This window comes from Gracilinanus agilis, chromosome 5 (assembly GCF_016433145.1).
Source record: "Gracilinanus agilis isolate LMUSP501 chromosome 5, AgileGrace, whole genome shotgun sequence".
Classification (NCBI taxonomy): domain Eukaryota; kingdom Metazoa; phylum Chordata; class Mammalia; order Didelphimorphia; family Didelphidae; genus Gracilinanus; species Gracilinanus agilis.
The window spans coordinates 215,957,489-215,979,997 of record NC_058134.1 but is presented as its reverse complement, the minus strand read 5'-3'; the positions used below and the strand labels follow the sequence as shown (position 1 = coordinate 215,979,997).

The 22,509-nt window shown below is 52.2% G+C and overlaps 1 protein-coding gene across 1 annotated transcript; it reads right to left on the bottom strand.

Moving 5' to 3' along the window:
* Positions 1-4,886: 4,886 nt before the first annotated feature.
* On the bottom strand, positions 4,887-18,729 carry SUN2 (Sad1 and UNC84 domain containing 2). The gene is made up of 17 exons (XM_044679708.1): positions 18,602-18,729; positions 17,542-17,732; positions 16,917-17,054; positions 16,545-16,631; positions 16,234-16,327; positions 15,493-15,563; positions 14,497-14,621; positions 10,668-10,928; positions 10,437-10,511; positions 9,531-9,574; positions 9,184-9,241; positions 8,569-8,739; positions 8,393-8,477; positions 8,025-8,140; positions 7,702-7,869; positions 6,920-7,012; positions 4,887-6,798 (listed from the first exon to the last, which is right to left on the bottom strand). Exons 1-17 carry the CDS (start codon positions 18,727-18,729, stop codon positions 6,685-6,687), a joined length of 2,019 nt encoding a protein of 672 aa, XP_044535643.1. The 3' UTR covers positions 4,887-6,684.
* Between the last annotated feature and the right edge of the window lie 3,780 nt (positions 18,730-22,509).

The following is a 22,509-nucleotide window of genomic DNA, read 5'->3' as shown; positions in this document are numbered from 1 at the left end:
ACACTCCCCAGCTGTGTGATCCTGGGCAAATCACTTGACCCCCATTGCCCACCCTTGCCACTCTTCTGCCTTGGAGCCAATCCACAGTATTGACTCCAAGACGGAAGGTAAGGGTTTAAAAAAAAAAATAGATTCCTTGCCCTCAAGGAGCTCTCAATCCAAAGAGGGAGACAACAGGGAAACAACCGTGTACAAACAATGTACGGGAAAAATAGGAAGTAGCCAATAGAATGATGGCACTAGAATGAAGAGGGACTGGGGAAGGCTTCTTGTAGAAGGTAGGATTTTAACTGGCCCTTGAAGGAAGCCAGGAGGTGGAGATGAGGAGGGACAGGGCTCCAGGCATGGGGGACAGCCAGAGAAAAGGCCTAGAGTTGGAAGATGGGAGGTCAGGTGCAAGGAATTGTCAGGAGGCCAGTGTTACTAGATTGAAGATGTGATGTGTAACAAGACTGGAAAGGGAGGAGAGGGCTAGGTTAGGAAAGGCTTTTAACAATAAGCAGAGCGTTTTGGATTTGATCTTGGAGGCAATAGGGAGCCACTGAATTTTATTGAACAGGTGGTGGCATAACCAGTGCTTTAGAAAAATCAGTTTGACAATTGAATGAAGAAACGGACAGATGGGGGAAGAGGCTTTGAGGCAGACTGACCCACCAGCAGCTACTCCATAATCCAGGTGTGAAGTAATGAGGCTTGGACCAGGGTGGGGGCAGTGTCAGAGGAGAGAAGGGGACTTATGGGAGAGTAGAGGTGAAATCTCCAAGAGATGCTGCAGAGGTGAAATTACCAGGCCTTGGCAACTGCTTGAATATGGAGGGTGAGAGAGAGTAAGGAGTCCAGGATAACAGCTTGAGAGCCTGAGGGATGGGAGGGGAGTAATTGGGAAGAGAGGAGCAGGGAAGGTTTAGGGGAAAAGGTGATGAGTTTGTTTTAGATATACTGAGTTTAAGATGTCTGAAAGGCTGTTGGAGATGGAAACATGAAGGTCAACAAAGCAGAATAGGTAGATCTGAGAATCACAGGTGTTCAGATGGGCACTGAATCCCTGGGAGCTGAGGAGAGCACCCAGGCCTGAGCCCAGGGCCCTCCTCTCCTTCACTCTCTTTTCTCTCTAGGTCTTTGTGACACTCTCTCACCCGAGTTCTCTTTACTGTCTGTTCAACTGCTCATCAGTCCTCTTTTCTGGACCGTCATCCAGGTCACACTTGCTCTGTGGGTGGTGTGTCCCCCAGAGCTCTGCAGGGTCCCTAGGAATAGAGGCCCAGGAAGGCCTCTAGCATATTGGGTAATTGTAATTGTATAAGTGTCTACTTTTTAACTGCCTTTTCCCCCTTGTAGTTGAAGCAAGGAGGTATGGGTCTCAATATTTTTGCTGGCTCCTCCTTTCCCACTGATTGGATTCTCTTGGGCTCCAGATTAATTGAAGTGTCTGTTAGGTAATCCTCAAATTATATTCTTGCCTCATTTGTTTTGTTGCCTCAAATCAAACATGAAAAAATGACTTTTAAAAAAAAAACACTTACCTTCTGTCTTAGAGTCAATAGTATCGGTTTAAAAAATGTATTTAATTAATTTAGAATATTTTTCCATGGTTACATGATTCATGTTCTTTTCCTCCCTCCTCCCGGATAGTATTGGTTTTAAGGCAGAAAGATGCAAAGGCTAAGCAATGGTGTTTAAGTGGCTTGGCCAGGGTCACACAACTAGGAAGTATCTGAGGGCAGGTTGGAACCCAGAACCTTGTCTCTCTAGGCCTGGCTCTCTATCCACTGAGCTACCAAGGTGCTCTGAAAAGTGACTTGAGAGAATCTTGAACTCTGTTTCCCTGTTCACTGCTTTGCATAAAGTGAATTAAAGGGGGCAGCTAGACTTAGCTTAGATCAGAGAAATACAGCAAAGTATACTGAGCTTTGGGCAACATCTGTGCTTGAGTCACTTTTACTGTCCTTGTGGATGAGTGGGAGAGACAGGGACCAGATGGCAGATGGAGTTAGAACGGGTTGAATCGCCAGACCTGAAGAGGCCTCACCGATGAACAGGTACCAATTCATGGGGAAAGCTCTGGGGAATTGTCTTAATTGGCCCAGGGATCTCTCCTTTGCCTAGTGTTTGGTGTGCATTTTTATCCATGACTTGAAGTCGAAGAAGTGTTACGATTAAAAATGATAAAGACTGATATAAATATAGAAATTAGTAGTTTAATTAAAGGCATGGTCATGCTGGTAAAATATATACAAGACCGCGCCTGTAAGTATTCAAACTGCCGCCTCAGCCATCTTTACCTTTCATATCGCGCGCCTGCTAGCTAACAGAGAGAGCTTACTTTTGATTCTCCCATTTAAACTGTCCTATGCGTGGTGACGCAGGCATCCCCACGCCCAAAGAACCGGAACCGGAAACCCGTTGGACTACGGGAAATGTAGTTTGATAGTTCCCACGTGTCCATAGAAAATATATATACTTTTAAATGGCGTCTCCCAAATTCCAATTATACAGAAGGTGCACTTGTCCAACGTGCCAATGTCAGGCCTGGGAGCAAGATGTCAGATGACAGAATGAGGATAGAAAAGACTTCAGTGTGCTAGATGAAGAGCTGACTCTACTGAGATGAAAATATCCAATGGAGATAAATGCAACATCATCCTACACTTCAGCTAAAAAAGAATCAGGTCTAGGTGGAAGAGGGAGGGAGGAGGAAATAGATGCTTCTCTTCAAGGGGTCTAGCGGTTTGGGTGAGTCGCAGGGTCTGTGTAAGTGCATAGTGAAACATCATGGCTAAAGGGCTAAAGGTCTTCCTAAGGATCTGGGCATGTCAGACCACAACTAGAGGGTGGCGTTCAAGCTTGAGCATCATGTTTTGGAAAAGAAATAGGACAGGCTGAGGTGAGTTCAGAGAGGGGTGACTTGAAGCACATGCCATGAGGACTGGTGGAATGACCTGAGAATGGTAGGCCTGGAGAAAACTTAGGACCACCATGGGAACTGTCTTCAAGTGGTGGCTCAGTGGATAGAGTGCCAAGTCTGGGAGCAGGAAGACTCGAATTCAAATCCACCCACAGATACTTCCTAGCCATGTGACCCTAGGTAGGCCACTTCACCTGTTTACCTCAGTTTCTTTATTTGTAAAATGGGGATAAAGGCACCTACCTTGTAAGGTGGCTGTGAGGATCAAATGAGGTAATATTGATAAAGTGCTCAGCACTAGTGTCTGGCACATAGTAGGTGCTTTATAAATCCTGGCTATTATTTGAAAAGTCATCTGGAAGGGGGCTTAGCCCTGTTCTGCTTGGCCCAAGAGGTGGATTTCAGCTTGATGCCAGGACAAATTTCCCAACAATTAGAGCTTTCCAAGAGTGGAAGGGGTTGTCCAGGGAGCTAACAGATCATTTGACCCTCTCTGGAGGGCACCCTGGGGTGCCAGATGATCACTTGTTGAGAAGGCTATAGAGGTATGAGTTTAACTGAATGCAGATTGTTTGGCAAATAAGTTCATGTTTCATGTCTGTTGTGTGGCAAGCACTGTGCTGGGTGCTCGGGCAACCAAGACAGACACAGAACTGCTCCTTTCCGCAGGGACCCTGATCAGGTAAGTCTATCTAGACACACATACACATAAGTACAAAGTACAAATGTGGGGACAGGGGGCCAAGAACTGGGAGATCAGGAAAGGCCCTGGGGAAGAGGTGCCTTGGAAGGGCAAGAGAGCAAAGGTGAAGAGGAAGAGCACAAGCATGGGCTGTGTTTGGAGTATGGCAAAGCGTCTATTGGGCCGGACTAGGAACCAACCTCTGAATTTGTTTCTAGTTCAAGTCTGCTATCTAAGGAAGCAGCTAAGGAAGAGCTGCCCTCTTCCCTCCCCCTGAGAAATACTGAAAACACTGCCCCCCCCATCTTCAGATTTAATTTTTTGTTTTCAGTGAACCTCCTCTACTGGAGGAAGGTGAGCAGAGGTGGGGAACCCTCCCATTGATTATAATTCTCAGACCTTTTCAAGTTATTTTTCCTGTTAGGTTGTAGTTTTCCTGATTCTGCTCGCTCACTTTAATCTACATTAGTTCGTGCAAGTCTTTTTGGGTCACCTATAGGGGTGCTAATAAATGTGGTACTCCAGGGTCCCCCAGTATAAGGGTTCTGAGCCCAAATTTCTGTAAACCACCTTTATAGGCCTCATTTACCACTTCCTTAAGTTGGCAGGGAAGGGAAGAGGGGACACTTCTTTCCCTGCTACCTTATCCCAAAGTACTACATTGAACCTGACCTTCATTTAGCGAGTTGACTGCTTATGTACAGTGCTTGGGCTCCCCTGGTCCTGGAGGTCTCCCCTCTGTTTTCTGTGCGTGGAGCTCCTATTTTGGTCCCCATCTCCTCTACTGAGATCTGTTTGTGGTCATGAGGTGGCCACAGTGCTGATTTGGAGGAAGAATTGGAATGGCCTAATGAAGGGGTTGCGAGATTCTGGAGGCCCTTCTCCATCCTAACAATTCCCTTTTCTCGAGAGACTTCAAGAAAAACCTTCTTCCCAGCCAGCCTGGTGTTCTCTGAGTCAGCAAATTGGTCAGCCTGGAATGGGAAAAAGTGGCTTTTTGTTATTGGCTTTGCCATTCACTGCCCATGACCTCAGGCGAGTCCCTGATCTCCTTTGGGCCTCATTGCTTCACCTACATTAGGCACAGTGTGCCTCTCCCCTCTCTCTGTACTCCCCACCCCCAGGGCTCCCCAAGCTCCTCCCCAGCTTTCCAGGACCCCCCTCCCTCAGCTATACTCCTGTCCCAGGCCCCATTGAAATGAGGGCCTTCATCAGAATCCCACCATCTCATCCCCCACCTATGCCAAGCTGGCCTCAAGAAGAACCTCCACATGGACAGACAAGTAGCAACCACAGAGATCCAAGAGAAAAGTTTATTTTTTTGCATAAACATAAATTAGAATCTGTTGATGAAAAAATAGAACTCAGGATCTAAACATGTAGCCTTTATGATGGAAAAAAAGCTAAGCCCACATCTGTAGGTAATGGCTGGGGCTGTTCAGATGACAGTTTCCTGGGAAAGAGGAGAGGACAGGCTGTGCTGGTGAGGCCGCTAGCCCTGGCTCTCTACGGAGCAAGGAGTGTGCACCCCTGCTGGATCGGAGGACCCAGTGCTCAGCCCTAGAGTCTCTCCAGACAGAAAAGGAAATGGAGGTTGCAGGGAGTGGGGATCAGTGCTTGTCAAGCCCCCTCCTGAGTTGGGGCTGGAGTGAATATCACCTTGGGCCCTAGTGGAGGAGGCCAGGAATGAAACCCTTAGCTTTCCTTTCTGATTAAAAAAACTGTGAAATATATACGTGTATATATATATAAAAATCTATATTTATATACATAATACAATCGGCCCGCAGGGCCAAATAATTTGCCCTCCCCTCCCCACCAAGTCTTAACAGCAACAAGCTTCCCCCCATCCCTGTCCCAATGAACTGAATTCCTACCCTCCTCCTTGTGCGACTAACCTAGCCAGCCCCAGATCCCAGTTTCCCTGCAGAGGTCCTGGAGCATAGCAGGCCGGCCTGGGCTCAATACAAGTCATCTCTGGGTCACCTGTAACAAGCTCCAAGACCAAAGGAGGCCCCTGCCTGTATCCCTCACCACCATATCCTCAACTGCAAGGAGGGCCCAGAGGGACTGAGCTCCAGGTGAAAAGGTGGATGAAGGCATCACCCTGTCTGGCCCTGGGATGAGGAAGAGGGCCCTTGGCCTGTTAGAGGCAGAAGAACTGGCAACTAGTAGCAAAAAGGAATGCCCTCTCCCAGGGGCCTTTGGCTGCACTTACAGCCTGGCAAGGGCAAAAATTAGGTCAAGGTGGGGGCCTTGGGAAGCCTCCAGCCTGGGTCCTCAGCACTCTGAGTTCTCCCTCACTGCCCCCCATCCCTACAGCATAATCTAATCCATGATTAATGCTGTATCCAATGACTTTCTTGCATGCCGGGACACCTCAATTCCTCTAAGTTGAGCCCCAGTGGGTAGAAGGGGTCTCCTAGCCATGGCTATACCCCTGGGGACATACAGTATCTAAATGCCACCTTAAGTGATCCTGGAGGCAGAATATCCCCCCAAATCGAGGCTCTTGGCCTTGCTAGAACCAACAAAACCCCTGGGAATTGTGCTTAGTCACAGGTGCTTAATTAAGATCTCAAAGACTGGACCTGTCATGCCCCGGGGTGAAGAGAGCCCTGCAAGGGGGCTGACAGGGTCTTCCTCTAAGGTCCCTTAGTCACCAGAGGTCACTGTCACCTGCTAGGACATGCCCAGGAAAGACAATGGCTCCCAGCTTTGTGACCCCCAGAACAGACCCAATTCTTTGTCCCAGAGCAAGATCAGGGCCTGTTCTTGGGGCTCTGGCAGGATAGGGGCCCTGCGTCCCTTGTAGCCCCAACATAAGAGTACATAGCTATATCTACACCCTCCCCTCCGGGGGTGGCCAGGCTTGACCCTAGAGAGGATGGGGAATAGGAAGCAGAAATAGCTGACCCGGCTCCCTTAGGCGCTCAACACAGTGAGCCCCCACTTCCTCCCTGGCTCCCGGAAGCCATGGGGCCTCGAAGGTGTGAAGCACAGGGTCAGGGGAGGAGGTGGGGGAGCTGCTTGCTGGTGGAGGGAAGGTGGGCTAAGGGAGAAAGGCAGGGTGCTAAAAGGGACCCGTGGGGAGGGCCTAATAGGCGGGTTCCCCGTGGACCCGGAAACGATAGATACAGGTGTATTCAGGGTGACCCCAGTTGCTTAGAATCCGAAGCTCCACCACTTGGTAGATGGCTGTGTTGTTGCTCTGTGGAGAGAGGACAGAGTAAGGTGAGTGCGAGTTCCGCCAGCGGATCCTTCCCAGCTAAGCAGTGCTTGCTGCTCTCCCATACATCGCCCGGCTCCCACGGCGGCGGGCTGCCCCATACCTGCAAGTGGAAAGTCTGAATGGGTTCGCCATTTTGGTCATAGGTGAAATACCCGAGGGCGGCCCCCTCCTGCTGCAAATCTTCGTTTAAGCCCTGCAGAGAAGGACAAGAAAAGGGAAGGGATGGATGGACGGATGGATGGCTGGCTGGCTGGGAGGAAGATGAACCTGATCAGTGCAGGGAGGCAGAGACGGAGGAGGAGGAGGAGGAAGAGGAGGGATATATTGAGAAAGTCAAAGGGAGAAGAGAAAAGCTGCACATTCCTTTCCTCGCCTGCTAGCACAGCATCTCTCATTTCCCTTCCTCTCCTCCATCTGGCAATCCAGGCTCTTGGCCTCCTGTGCTGGCCGTGTGGCTCGGGATAACCCGCTCCCCACAGGAGCCTCCATTTGGGCATCTTTATTGGGATTCAGGCCCCATTTTCACCTTCTCTGACTCCATCTTTTCTCCCAGACCTTATGGGGTCACCCCTGTGTGCCCTGAGGAAGTGATGCCCTGGGGAATGGGCATCACCGTCCCCTGCATGGCTTCATGCAGGGGACACCCGGCATCCTAGAGGCAGTGCGCTGAGGCACTGAATTTTGGTGGTTCTGATGGCTATTATCGGCCTTTCCTGGTTCCTCCTAGGAGGAGGTGGAGGAGAGGAGAACTGGCCATGCATGGACTCAGGAGGCCATCTGTAAAATGGGCCCATCTTCCATTCCCTGCCTCACAATGCTGCTGTTAAGGAAGTGCTTTCAGCCGCTGTAAGCCTGGGGAGGAGTTCAGGCTCGGATACTCACGAGGATGATGAAGTCCTTGGGGGCGCTGGGGATGTTGCTGATGGGGGTCAGGGCTTTGGGCACGTGCTCCAACGTGACGGCAGTGGGGCGGATGAGAGCAGACAGCCGAATCACAGCAAAGCCCTGGGTTCCCTGGAATGCCCAGCAATTGCCAGGGTAGACGTCTGGCTGTGGGCAGAAGACAAGGCAGGTCAGAGGCAGGCGGCTGTCACAGCGGATCCCTGTCATGGAGCTGCTCCCTCTGGCTGGGCCAGGCTTATGTTGGGGAGGGAAGCCAAAGGGTCCTCCTCCTCCCAGGCGGAGAAGCAAGCTGGGGGACGTACCTGGAGGATGGCCCTTGGGGACTGGGAACGGTACCACAAAGGGATGCCAAACAGACTAAGAAGGGCCGTCTTGGTGTCGTAGGTCTCCGAGCAGCGGGTACTGATCACGCTGGCCCCTGTAAGCGCAACACGGGCATCAAGAGGGGCAGGACGCTGACGGGGCACGGGTCGGCCCTCACCGAGGAGGTGCATCAGCCTCCTAAACGCCCTTTGCCCGCCCTTCCTGGGCCCTACCCTCATGGGCATCCCGATTTTCCAGTCAGTCCTCCGGGAAGCCTGGTGTGCCTAGACACCTAGACACCGCAGCAGGCAGGCGGGCCCCAGAGCCCCCTCCTTCTGGCCTGGCCACTTTCCCAGGGGCTGCCTACCTCCAGACTCCAGGGCATAGTCCACCAACCCAATGCGGTCTTCACTGTAGCGCTTCAGGGCCTGGTTCACGATACGGTGTACTTTCTAAACAACAAGCATGGACGCCGCGGGCTCAGACTACCCGGCTTGGCCTGAACTCGCTGCCCACCCCCCTGCGGCCCTCGCCCGGCCTCACCTCCTCCGTTATCCCAGCCACTCCTTCCTTGTCAAGGGTCTGCTCCACCTGGGCAGCAGTTTCCCTGACAAACTTCCCCTGTTCCTCTGCCATTTGTGTGAGGATTCTGTGCTCCAGGTCCCGCAGCTGAGCTTGCACCATGGCCTGCATCTCCTGTCCCCGAGACTCTACCTAGAATCCAACAGAGAAGGAGCTCAGCTGAAGCAAAGAAGGAAAAAGGCCAGAAGTGAGGGGCCTGGATAGGGCCTTTGTGGATGGGAGGCCCGAGGGGTCTGGACTGGGGTTGCCCAGGAAGGGATGGCCGTGACAGGCACTGATCAGCCACTTTGGGATCTTCAAATAGCGCATTTGACTGTCTGGGAGGGAGGGAGGGAGGGGCCCTATTGGTGCCATTTTACAGATGAGAAATGTCCCACTCTGGACACAAAGGAGAAGCACACTTCAATGTCGAAAAGTCCCCTTTTTAGACCGAGCTTTTGGGAAGTGTGGTTGAGGCTACTGGGGATACGCCGGAAGAGGGGCCCCGCAGCAGCTGCCTGGCTGGGAGCGAGGGGCCTAGGTGGCATGACCCATCCCGGGCAGGATCCCCGATCCTACCAGAGGGCACAAACTCACGTCATGCTGTAGGGCCTCCATGGCTGCTTGCCTCTGGCTGGCCTCTTCTTGGCTCAGACTAGTCAAAGACGGGAAGAAGATCGAGATCAACCACCAGACAGTCACACAGATGGAGACAAAGAAGAGGGCACTGGTTCACCCTATGAAGGGTTTGGCCTCTGGCCTCTGAGGTCTTTACCAGTCACGATCCTCGTCACTCAAACCTAAGACTTCTGGTTCTTACTTCAAGGGCTCTATTGATTCCCCTCCTCCCCCCAAGCCTCAGTGGTGGGGTTCTTTGTTTAGCTTTCACCCTCTCCCTCCTCTTCTCTTTGCCAGTCAGGTCTCCACGCAGGGGCCAGCCTCACCTCTGCCACTCAGACTTGAGCTGGAGGAATCTGCTTTCCAAGTCCTAGTAGAAGAAAATTTAAACATCAGCTTGGCCCTTGGAGGGCCTGTGGCCTCCTCTGGGGCCCACCCTCCATCTACTGAGGTGGAAAGTGCTGGTTGGCTCTCCAAATCCTGACCTTGGTCTATAGCAGTGATGGTGAACCTTTTAGAGCCAGAGTGCCCAAACTGGAAACTGTGTGGAGAGAGGAAGCCCTCTAGCTTTCTAGTAATGAACTCTAGTGCTGGAACAATGGCTCACGTACCCCAGCTCTGAGTGGCGCCCCCCCCTCCCCATAGGTTCACCAACATGGAAGTGGCCTGCTGCTCCTTGCAGGTACTAAGCCAGTGACTAGTCTTAGCATTAGGCCTGGGTTCTAAGCTTTTCCAGATCAGCTGCCTGGAGGAGTCATTGGAGAAGGACCTGAGCTCAGGAGATTAGGCAGGAACCTCTTTTCTCAGTGCAGTGAGGTCACATCTTGCTCCCCTAGAGAAGTTTTAAACTTGGCTTGTAAGTCACGTTCCTCTCACCGAGTTTTATCCTTTCCTACTTTTAATGCATGGCTGGATCTCTTAGTTTTCACACAACAACAGTGCTTGGCACATTGAAGGGATTCCAGCAAGGAGCCCCTTTCCTTGAAGACCTGATAGTGAGACTGCTGGCAAGAGGCCCATGTTTGCTTTAGATCAGTAAGCTCCTTCCACAGACTTCAGAGAAGGAGGTCTGGGCCCATCTCCGCAGGTAGCCTTGCTAAGTGGCCATCTCTCAGCCTGACCAAAGTCAAATGCAAATCTAAGATACTTCCAGTCAACAAGTGAATTTGGCCAGAACATTAGGCAAATGCCAGAATGCCCCAGATGCCCACCCCACTGTCTCTGCTGCTTACCTGGAATGCTTGAATAATCTTCTTTTGGTTATCCAAATATTGCTGATATTCTGCCCTCAGAATGGTGAGCTCTTCCTGGGGGGCACAGAAAAGAAATGGGCTCAACAAGCCCCAGAGAACTCTGCAGGCCTTGGCAAGTCCACCTCACCTCAAGATCTCTTCCCCAAGGAGAGAAGGTGGGTCCTAGGGGCCGTGGCCTGAGCAGGAGGGCAGCTCCTCCCTTCTCCTCACCTGGATGTGGGTCATGGCATTTCTGCGACATTCTTCCTTCAGAACAGCTTCTCTGCGGCTCCACAGGCCCTCCAAGAAGATCATGCTGTCCTCCTGGCTCAGGCCTTTCACCCCTCCATTTCCGCTGGCCCCTTGCTGTAGCCGTAGTTCCAGGTGCTCCATCCTGGTTGCCTCCTTCTGCCAAAGGGCAGAGAATTCGGAAGCCACAGTTTCCAGGCGCCTTTCTAGAGCGTGTACCCTTGACAGGATATGCTGTTCAGCCTTGGGGAAAACACACCAAGAGTCTCTCGGGAGGAGGAACGAGGCCCAGTGGCCAACAGACTCAATCCACCAGCCCTGATTAAGTCCCTCTCATGGGCCAGGCACTGGGATGGGTGCTGGGGCCCAGGAGCCAAGAACGAAGCTGATCTTACCCACAAGGACCTCCCGTTCTAAGGGGGAAGACTGCATGCGTCTAGTCACGTGACACTCATGCTGGCTGTATTTTTGGTCTCCCCATTAGAACCCTCCCTGGGCCCCACGCCTGACACATGGCCTGTACTTCCTAAATACTAAGTGGAAGAAAGGGCCCGAGCTTGGGCAGGGTGTGTGTCCAGGAGAGGCTTCAGGCTCAAGATGGGCCCAGAGCTCTGTCTGAGGGAGAATCCAGAAAGAATTCCCTCCCACCAGAGTGGGCAGCCACTGTAGTAGTCACTGACTAGGAGAGCAAATGGGGACGGCCCAAGGAGGCTAAGGCTGGAAAGCTAGGCCGGCACTCAGCAGCACAGCCTGAAAAGCCAGAGGTTGTCTGCTTGCCCCAGGAGACAGTGGGGAGGGAATGCACGCAGTCAGCTCTGTGCTTAAGGAATATTCCTTTGACGGGAGCCTGAAGGAAGCCAGACGAGACCACTCTGAAGCCTGCTTCAGCAATCCAGGAGAGTGACAAAGGGCCTGGCCTGAGCTAGCCAGGACGGGAGAAAGACTACAAGGCAGGAACTGCAGAGAGGCTTAAAGGCGCGACACCTCCTCACAAGTTTCCGGAGCAAAAGGCTGGCTTGGAGACCTCTGAGAGGCACAGGGCCAAAGGAGGCCAATTGTTCAGAAGGTGCCTCCTCTCCCAAATGCCTTGGGATTGCACAGCACCAGGGGCAGAGCCAAGATGGCAGAGGGAGTGTTGGCCTCCAGGATGGCATTGAATCTTGTCTCATGGAGTTTACAAGAGTACCAATGATGGGGTAGCTAGGTGGATGATGGATAGAGAGCCCACCCAGGCCACTACTACCATAACCACCTAGAAAAAAACCCCACCAGACTACATTCTGATCAGGAAAGTCCAGAAAACATCCCCCCCCCGGGTCATTTTTCTACCCCATGGGGCAGCTGCAGGACTACAGGAACAGACCGTACCCAGAATTCTTCCTGATCCCTCTGGAGCCCCATTTTCCTGGCCAGGTGTGGATGCCCAGTGGGTAGGACCCATTTCTTTGGCAGACAGTAGAAGGGTAAAGGAAAGAGAACTTGGGGGATAGTGGATAGTTAGAGGGAAAAGACCAGCATGGCCATGGAGAGGCACACTTTCTCCCTCCCAGACACACAAGAGAAAGACTGGAGGTTATATTATTTAAAAATACAGGATTATTTGACAGTTTCTACTATCTCCTATACTCTTCCTTCCCAGAGTGGAGATTAAGGCTGAAAAGGGGGTCTGGATAGCAAGAAAAGTAAAATAATTTTGGAAAAAATCTCAAAATCAGAGTTTTGTTTTTCCTTTCCTAGCAAATGTATTTGTATAAGAGTTAGAGGAATCCCAATTATTTAGCCTCTAGTATGGCACCAAATCCTGTCTCATGGAATTTGCAAAGAGGACCAATGGTGGGGTAGCTAAGTGGCTAGTGGATTAGAAAGCCAGGACTGGAGTCAGGAGGCCCAGGGTTCAAATCTAGCCTCAGACACTTCCCAGCTGTGTGACTCTGGGCAAGTCACTTAACCTCAATTGCTTAGCCCTTGATTCTGCATTGGAACCAATACTTCATGTTGAGTTTAAGACAAGGGTTTTTTAAAAAGCTTATCAGTGTTGGGCCGAACAAGAATAAAAAACTGCCCGCAGGAGTAATCAAAGACATGGCATCATGTTCTGTAGGCTGGGGAAATGACTCTAATAACCCTGAATTGAATAATCTATTTAGGAATGGTCTAGCATGTGAAAACTGTAGATGACAGGATGACAGGACTACTTCAAGCAACAGTAACAGGAGAGTAATGAAATAAATGTTCAGCTAGGACCAAAATGAAATTCAATAATTTAGGTAAAAATGATGGAACACAGAGCTGACACACCAAGCTATTGGAAGAACAAAAAATAAAAGGATCTGCCGATTTGTTTTCCCATCAGATGTTTGTGGCTAATTCCCCAGTAGGTAATGGCCAAAGGATATAAACATTTTTTTCTTCTTTTTTAATAACTCTCACCTTCCATCTTAGAATCAATACTATGTTTGGTTCCAAGACAGAAGAGTGGCAAGAGCTAGGCAATGAGGGTTAAGAAAAAATATTTTTTAAGAGAAGAAATACAAACTATTGACAACATATGAACAAAAAAGAGAAATGTCCATGAAGGCAGCTCCAGGGCTCTACCTCCCACCTGTTGGACTGGCAAAGGGGACAAAAGGGGAACTGACACTTCAGAGGGGCTATGGGAAAAGAAGCCCTATAATGGCCTTCTGTTGGAACTGCAAGTTATCCAGTCATTCTGTTAGCAAGTAGGAATTGAGCCCCAAAGTCACTAAACTGACCTGGGGACATCACTACAACAGGAATCCTGACAGCTGCTTGTTTGTTGTGGCAAAGCCAGGGCAGCTCCTAAGGGGGTGCCTGTTGACTGGGAAATGGCTGAACAGGTCATGGTGGGCGAATGCAATGGAATACCAATGTGCTCTAAGAAATGATGAAGGACGGGGTTTTGGGAGAAACCTGGGAAGACTCATATGGACTGAAAGCAGAAATAGGAGAACAACTGACCCACAACAACCTTACAAAGACAAACAGCTTGGAAAACCTTTGGAACTCTGGACATTGCCATGACCAGTATTGTTCTGCCAGACAAACGATCCAACTTCTGACTCGGGCCTCGAGGAGACAGACGTCTTTTAGACATGGTCCATGATGGACTGGTTTTTGCTTGACTATGCATATTTGTTACAAGGGAGTTTTTATTTTATTTTTTTGTTTGGGTGGAAGGGAAAAATAGATTTTTGTTCATTAACAAATGAATAAAAGGGAGCAGCTGGATAGCTCAGTGGATTGAGAGCAAGGCCTAGAGATGGGAGGTTCTGGGTTCAAATTTGACCTCAGATAGCTGAATGATCATGGGCAAGTCACTTAACCTAGCCTTTACCACCCTTCTGCCTTGGAACCAATATATAGTGTTGATTCTAAGTCAGAAGGTAAGGGTTTAAATAAAATGGGAAAAAACCATAACAACCTTTCTATGGCTAATCCTGCTTGGCCCTGCAGGATCGGATGCCTCATGGTGCTACAGAGTTGACCCTGGGGGGTCCTGCCAGGCCAAGGTCCAGGGAGGGGATGACAAGAGTATGTATGGGCTCTGTACAGGAAAAAGCTGTGCCAATCCCTTCTGCTGGCCAGCTCCCACCTGTCCTGTTTAAATCTCTTTGTAACTAGTTTTGTCTCTCATCAAGACTATGAGCTCCTTGAGAGCAGGGTCTGTGTCTGTGTGTGAGGGCGGGAGGGGGAGGTATTTGTAGGCCATGCTTAATAAATGCTGGGTGGCATTACTGTTGGGGTTGAGAGGAATGAAAAGGGTTGTGAAGAGGCCCCTCGAGGCACTCACCTTGAAATAGGAGTTGGAGTCCACAGGCTCCCATACCTCTCGCTTGTTGCCTCCCTTTGCTGCCCACCAGGAAAACACAGCAGGGTGGAAGGTCTTCAGTCCGTAGGGATAGAAATACCAAGCACCTAGCACCGAGAGGAAAGGTGAATTAAAGCTCAGGCTGAGGCAACAAGGCAACAGGTTCTACTTAAAGGGCAGGAAGTTCAAGGCGAGGACCTACATCTGGGCCGAGTACAATGCAAGATTTGACCTGGCCGCAGACAGGGGATGGACTACCCCGAAAGCCTTCAGAATACAATTCCTTCTCCCCACCCTCTCAAAAGTAATCTGTATACTTTTGGATCATGGGAAAAGGAAAAGAATAGGCTAGTGAGGGGGTGTGTTAATAGAACCCAGAGACCTGCCTTCTGGTCCAAAGCTTGGTCAGCACCCAGCTCTGTCTTTTCTCAATGAGGACCATGATCCTCTTTACAAAGATGCCACCTAAAGGCTGCCTCCGGTTACCATCTCCTTGTGGCATCATCCTTCCCAAGCCAGGCTTTTCAGTGCTCCTGAACTCACAGTATAGGCTGAATGATGTCAGGGCTCACGCCCAAAAACCACTCTGTCCGTCCTCACCCATTTTTGAGCCTCAAAAGATCCAGAGCTGGTGCTGATCATGTCCTGCTCAGAGAGTTGGGAAGGGGACAGAAAATGGATTCGTTCCTGATTTAGCCTCTATCACTGTCCTCAAGGTCCTCAGGAACTCCAGGGTGCCAGTGGCCACCCGAGGTGCATTTAAGGTAGCAGGACAGAGCAGAGCCTGCATATAGACGGTGCCCCATAAAGGTCTGCTGAAATTACTCAGGCGGGTAGATGGAACTTGTCCATCTCTCAGGAGCTTTTGTCCTGTGTCCCTAAAGAGTCCCTGTCTAAGCTCAATCTTCCAAATCTTGTCTGTACCCTTCCCTTTCCCCACCAGGCTTCTGTAGGGACTCAACACTCAACAAGGCTTACCAAAGGCAAGTGAAGCCAACAGCAACATCAGTAAAAAAGACAGAAGCAACTTTTTCAGGGACGCAAAGCACCTGGATTTCATAGGGAAGAAGGAGGAGAAGTTAGGAAGGGAGCCTCAGTGGCCAGAGAACTGCCCAGAGGGTGGGCCCTTGGGAGGAGAGCCCTGGAGGTCATGTTGAAGTGTAGTGGCGTGATGCCCTTTCTTTGAGGTCTCCCCACCTGTTCTAGCCAGTCCTGATCATGTTATTCTACCAGAAAGGTGTTGCTGTTTTAAGGAATGGGGCAGTCTTCTTTTAGAAGTCCTTCTAGGCCTCGTGAATTTGGTCTTAAAAGAGCTGCCAAAGGCAGTCCCGCTGAGGCCTGCTGCTCCCCCTGCTCCGAGACTTTGGCCCAGGAGTCTTGTCTCAGCTCACAGCCTGACTTGGAGCCTCCTGGCTTCTGCCCTGGAAGCCGCTGGGCTACTTTACCTCCACTTTTTCCCAGAGAAACCGCAAGAATGGCATGACCACTGGGAAGAAAAGTCTTGATTCCTGCCCTAAAGTTGAGATGGTCTCTGGCAACTGAGGCCCTCTGACGAGCAGACTGGGCTGAGGTCAGAGTCAGGAAGGGGGGCCACTTGTGCTCACAGCTAACTCACTTCCTTGGAAAGCGGAGAGCCATGAAATGGGGCCGGAGCTGACCCACCCCCGGCTGTGCTAGGACAAGTAGATGGTAGATTCTGGCTTCTGGACCCTCACTGACCTGGTTAAGACAAAGACGTCCAGCAGGGAGGCAGCCGTGGTCAGGCGGTACCAGGTCGTGCCAAGCCACCAGTAGAAGAGGCCAAAGAGCCGACCTGTAAAAGTCCCAGCACGGGTTCAGAGGGTTCCCTCTCCGAGCCCCAAACCTGCTCTAGAGCTCCTCGGGCCCCACGGCAGATGCTTCTCACTCTTCTAGTCTCAGATCCTCCCACCTCTGTCTGTGCTTGGCTTGTCTCCACTGTGCTAGAACATGCCCTTGGCACAGGGACGGGGGCACCCTGGGCACAGTGGCCACCCGCTCCCAGAACCCACCTGGAAAAGTGACCACCATCCACAGGAAAGCACCAGCTTGGAAGAAGGCATTGCTTAGTCTGGATACAGAGCTGGGCTGGTCCATACCTAAGGTCCGTGTGGGACAGGGGGGAAATGAGGAACCCCGAAGTGGGCGGACCTCTTGTGTCTCTTGGGACCAGCCGAGGCTCCAACCCTCCCAAGCCTCCAGAAGAGCCCTCCAACAGCCGGATCGCAGAGTTCTTTCTTCTTGTGTCAGACACCCATTGCCCGCCCCAGTTGTGGGGGTGCCCTTCCCGTCAGAGGGCCATGCCCGGGGTGGCGGTCTGTTCTCAGCATCCTAAGCTGCTGCAGGGTGGCTCATGGTTACAGAGAGGAGGCAATGTAGCTTACCTGAATAATCATCCTCAGAGGAATACCCCGACGAAGAGCCGTATGTGTCGTAGGAGATTTTGTCCTCAGTTTGTATATTAATTTTGCTACTCTCGGGGCCTCCAATGCCTCTTCTCCTCCCTACCATCAGGTCTCCACCTGTCCACAGAACATGGGAGGTATCTTAAGTGAGCCAAAAAGGACCCTCAGGCATCTGCCCAGAAGGGGTGATGCCGGGAAGGCCTCTTCAGGACTTGGACATCTCAGCCCTGGTCTAGTGCATGGAGTGAATTTTATTTTTAAAAAAGGGGGGGAGGGGCAAAAATCTGGCCCATTTGCTGTTTCTGTATGAAATGAGAAGGGCTGATGCTTGAAACTGTGATGAAACTATTCCAACAGGTAAAAAGCACAGGCTTAGCTCATGGGCCGAGTGAACTGGGCCGTGTCCTGACTTAGAAGGGATGGTCATTCTTTCAGCGACCTGGAAAAGTGTTCTCTCTCCGAGGCCGAGTGCGGGGCTTCCAGAGAAGCCTGGTAGGCACCAGAGAGATGATCCGATCCCACCCTGTGTGAGCCAGAGAGGAGCCCTTCACTAATGAGACCCAGGCTCCTGGGGAGCGCTCTGGGCAGAGTCTGGGGTACTTACTCCAGGAGGAGTCGCTGTCCAGCTGATCGTGCAGGATGGAGCTCCTGGTCACAGAGGGGGCCCGGAGCCCCCGACCGTAAGACTCGCTCACCACTGACTCACTGTAGTACGAGGTGTGAGGTTTGGAAGCCGAGCCCAGGTGTGGGGCAGGAGAGAGCCGCTTCATACTGCCAGATTTCCTCCTCAGAGCCCTGTGGGGCCCCACACATGAAGATAAGAGAGGATCAAAAAGAGGAAGGGGAAGAGAGAGAGGACCTAGAGAGGAGCTGCAGAGAAGGGGACTGGCCAAGAGGAGGAGACTTTGCAGAATGAAGGGCACCGAAAGTCCTCTTTTTCCTATTATTATTCTTTAAAATGGTGAATCCTTTTCAGCGTGTGAGGCACGTTTGAACAAAGCCACGGGGCAGCTTTGGACACCCACCCAAAGGCTCAGTGGATAGAGAGCCCGAGATGGGGACGAGGGCCATCCTGGGTTCAAATCTGACCTCAGACATTTCCTGGCTGTGTGGCCTTGGGCAAGTCACTAAGCCCCAATTGCCTAGCCCTTGTCACTCTTCTGCCTTCAAATCGCTACTAAGTCAGAAGGTAAGGGCTTAAAAAACAAAACAAAAACCAAAGCCACAGCTACCATGGTCCACGGAGGGCCTCTTTCCAAATCAAAAAACCAGGATAAGGCAGGAGAGAAGCTACTGGCCACCTAAAGCTGCCTCCTCCTCACTGAGAGGCCCTTTGCTCATGTTGCCAGGCCCTGCCACTCACAGGAGAGACCATGGGCATTGGGGTTAGGGCCAAGAGCTATGCAGCAGAGAGGGCTTGTTCGGAGCCCAGTTTCAAGCCTCAGGGTTTCCGGCCTCCTGGATGCTCAGACTTGCCCCTCCCTGTTCCTGTTCTCAGTTAAGGCAGCAGTAGCCCTGCTTGTGGTAGAAGGGGAAGAGATGGTGATGGGGCCAGGAAATGCTCACAGTTGTGGGGAAAGAAAGCAGCAGAGTGAGCTCTCCATCAAAGATGGAGGCAGGAAGGGATCTGTAAGGCACTGCTGCACTGCTCTGGCACTGCTCACCTGAGGGGACTATCCTTAAAGGGGACATGCTGGCCAAGCATCAGGGAGCTGCTAGCGCTGCTGCTGCTGCTACCACCATCGTCATCACCCTGAGAATAACGGATCAGGCGTTGGCTTCGTCGAGACATGATGCCACTCTGATTTCCACCTATGGAGAAGAAATGGGGGCTAACTTGAAGGGAGGGAAAATGCCCCAAACTTATTCCTCCAAAAGGGTACCTGAGCTAGGAATCTAGGAGGTGCTATCAGAAAGGCACAATGGCTAATAGCTGCCTGCTAGGCCAAACCAAGCAGCTTACTGCTTAACGTCAGCCTCGGTCCAGGCACGTCCTAGAATGTCCCGTCCTCTCCTGCCAACCTCTAGCCATCGGTTCAGAGCTAACTGCAGGATGGCTTTCCCAGTTAAGCGCCAGCTCCACTCTCTCTCTCTCCTTTATTCTGTATTTCCCCCCTTAGCATGTCTTTATTTCAGCTGGGCTTTCTCCACTTGTAATTGTTCTCAGGATGCTTCATGAACACACATCTTATTTCTCTCCGTGTCTCGTAGTACAGGGGAGCTTGCAAGAATTCGGTCATGGACGTTTACCATCCAACAAGGCCATACGTACGAAGCCCTGACCCAAATTCAACAGCATGCTTCGGGAGGACTTGATGGACTCTTGACAGACTCAGTTTTCACTGGAACATCACAACCTCATTTGAGGAAATGGAGATGTGGCCAGCTTCCCAGGGGCCAGAGCACCAGGAAGAGCTTCAAAGGCAGGCCCTTGGCCTTCACATCCCCTGCTCACCCCACTGCAACCTTGACGTCCTTCTCAAGCACAGAGGGCAGCTCAGGGATTTCTAAATTTCCTAGGACAGCACAGGAAAGGCTTCAGGTAAAGAAGGGGAGTGCAGATGGGAGGTCGTCCCATCCTTAGAAGTTGATGTAATGACGAGTTTGCCTTCCTTCCCCTCTAGAGAGCAGGCTTCATTGCTTAATTCAGATTACGGACGAGAACAGACTGTTGGTGGATCCCAGTTTGGTCCACGAGTCTGCCCACACCACAAAACCATCTCTAACAACCTAAGCCTGGTTTTGGAGGGCCGGGCGCCTTTGCCATAACTTGTGTTCTTGGTGTTACTGCTTTGGTTTACATTGCATTTGCTTGGGTCTCAGGATGGACCCTAATGTGTCTCTGTGCCAACCGTGAAAACTCGAAGGTCTGGTTTGGCTAGCAGGGAGAGTTCTCAGCAGACCTCTCCCGAAAAGCAAGAAGCCACATGTCTTCTGGTGAAGGAAGCCCATTTGGTCAGCCTTGCTAGCTTCTCTGCAGTTGGGGTGCCCCCTTGGCAGGAAAAGAGGCACATCAGGAGAGGAGTCAAGGCAGCCTGCTGGTTTGATGCCCCTTTTCTGTCTGTCTCCTCCCCACCTATATGGTTGTAAAGTCTGCCCCACCCCCTTACCCACTGGAGTCTTTGAATGCCCACCCACGCTTGGGCATCAGCAGGAGCGCTTTCCTTTTCAACCCCCTCTCCCACCCCCCTCCCCCACGCTGGGGTGGAGTCTCTCCCCCGAGGCCTCAAACAAAGCAATCCGGCTAGTACTGTCTAGGGCTGCTGCTGTTAACACAAACCTCACCACATCAAGGAATGAAAGGGGTCCTAGAGTACCCCCCAAAGTGCCAAGGAAATCTGCCAAGCCTGCCAACTAGTCTTTAAAGATGATAGAGACAGTTCCGAATTCCCCAGTTAAAGGAAAAAAGCCAAGCCCTACCCTCTGCCATCACAGTCTAATGTGTACGGTGCCCCCTCCTCCCCCTCCTCTCTGCCATGGTAATCTAATGTGTTCTCTGCCCTCTTCCCCCCCCCCCCCCAAAGTTTTGAACAGTGAAAAAAAAGAGTTCTCCAAATGATCTGAAAACCCAGAAAAAAGCAAGTCTCCCTCCCTGCTCTGGCCTCCTAAGCTAACACAGACTCCTAGAGTTGATGGGGCCACAGTCATGCTACCCCCTAAATCTTCACACCTCAGCCACTAAGCATAGAAGGCAATCTGGATCAAAAAGGGCTCCCGGCTTTCATTGCTGAGAAGAGCAAACAAAGTGATTCCTCTGCCATCATCGGGAGGGGACCAGAGCCCAGGTCTCACAATGTCTTCTCCTGACCCAGTCCCCCCCCACCTCCATGCACTCACTGCCCTGCCCCTAAGGAGCCACTGGACCTGCCACTGGCTCTCTTCTGCCTTTTCACTAGAAGCCATGCACGGGGACCCTGCCAAGGGACTTTTGTCCAAAGGACTCCTCTCCTTTTTGCCAACTGCCTCCTGCCCTGCCCTAGCAGTCACTGACCCACAGGGATGGCTTCCTGTTGGCTCAGGCCAGCGAGTACACTGCACCTGCCCCCTGCTGTCAACAAAGTTTGGAGTGGCAGAGATGGACAGAACCTCCCAGGAGGCCCAGAAATGGCCCTGGAGCCTGGTGTGGCTCCAAACACAAATATTGGCATTTCTGAAAAGCTCCAGCTTGCAGCAGCCTGGCTTATGCCCTGAGAGATGTCCCACAATACCCCTCACACTTCTCCCTGCCCCCAGTTTCAGGAACCCTCAGCCCAAAGCAAGGTGGTCACTTCCGACTGCCATGAGAGTTCTGGGTCAGCAGGGGAAGTGGCCCCTGGCTCCAGAGAACCTCCTGCAGGGAGGAGGGAGGAAAAGGTGGTGATGCCCTGACAGGGACACCCCACGAGCCAGGGGTAGCTGGCCCTTCATCCCTGGGCTGGGCTGCCCAACTTTAGAGGGTGAGCTGGAAGGCAGCTGGGCTCTGACGCTGGAAAGACCAGCCCTGCCAACACTGGCCATAGAAGTCCATGAAGATCCCCATTCTGGCCAGCCAAGAGGGCTCTCAGGCCCAGGGGACTAAGTAATCAACGCCAGACACATGGACACAGACAGACAGACATGGACACCGACAGACAGATACAGACACAGACACACACACCTACCTCTTCAGGGCAAATCAACACAACTTTGGCCCAGAGGGAGATGGAAAGGCATGCCAGGCCTTGACACTGGGAGGTAAGCCCTGGTCTGGGCAATTCAGTTTTGGGCTTGTTTATGTAAGAGGGAGATGAAGCAAGGGGTGGCCAGGCCTGGCACAGAGGGACTCAACCCAGGCATGGGCATCCCTCATGCTGGGGATTTGGGGGAAGAGGCTGGGAGATGGATCAGAGGCAGCTGGACCTTGGCCCTGGCAGGCTGAGTTCTGTCCTGCCCAACTCTAGCCCAAGGAGGGGCAGGAGCTCTTTCCTGGGCAGTCCAACTCCGTGGGTGAGGAGATGGGCAGCTGTGGCCTGGCACAGAGGAGGGGGCAGACAAGGAGGGGCAGCTGTGCCCTGGCACAGAGGAAGGGACAGACAAGGGGAGGAGCAGTCACTGCGCCCTGGCACAGAGGAGGGCACTGTGCCCGCGCCCGGTCCCTCCCCCTCCCCAGCCTTCCTGGCCCGGCCCGGCCCGGCCCGGTCTCGGTACCTGCGGCGGCGGGGCGGCGGCTACTCCCCCGCCTGTCCCGTCCGCGTCCGTTGGCGGCTACCGGGGAAACGCAGGGCGCGCGCACGAGGGGGCGCGAGGACAAAGCGGGCGCGAGCTGGGGCTGGGGGCGCGCGCAGAGAGCGCGTCCGCGCAGCTCCACGGGAACCTCAGTTCTGCTGTTTGGGGCTGCGTCTGTCACCCGACTAGCCAAGGAGGAGGCAACCGCCCCTGTAACCCGGCCACGCCCACGCCCACGCCCATTGGCCATTTTGAACAATAAGGGCCCCGTATGGCCCCACCCCCCGCAGGGACAGCCATTTAGAGCCCGCCATCGGCCCCGCCAGGTCCCTCCCTTCCTCTGGTCTTTCCCCTCCCCCCTGTCCTCCTCCTCTTCTCCCTCCCACCC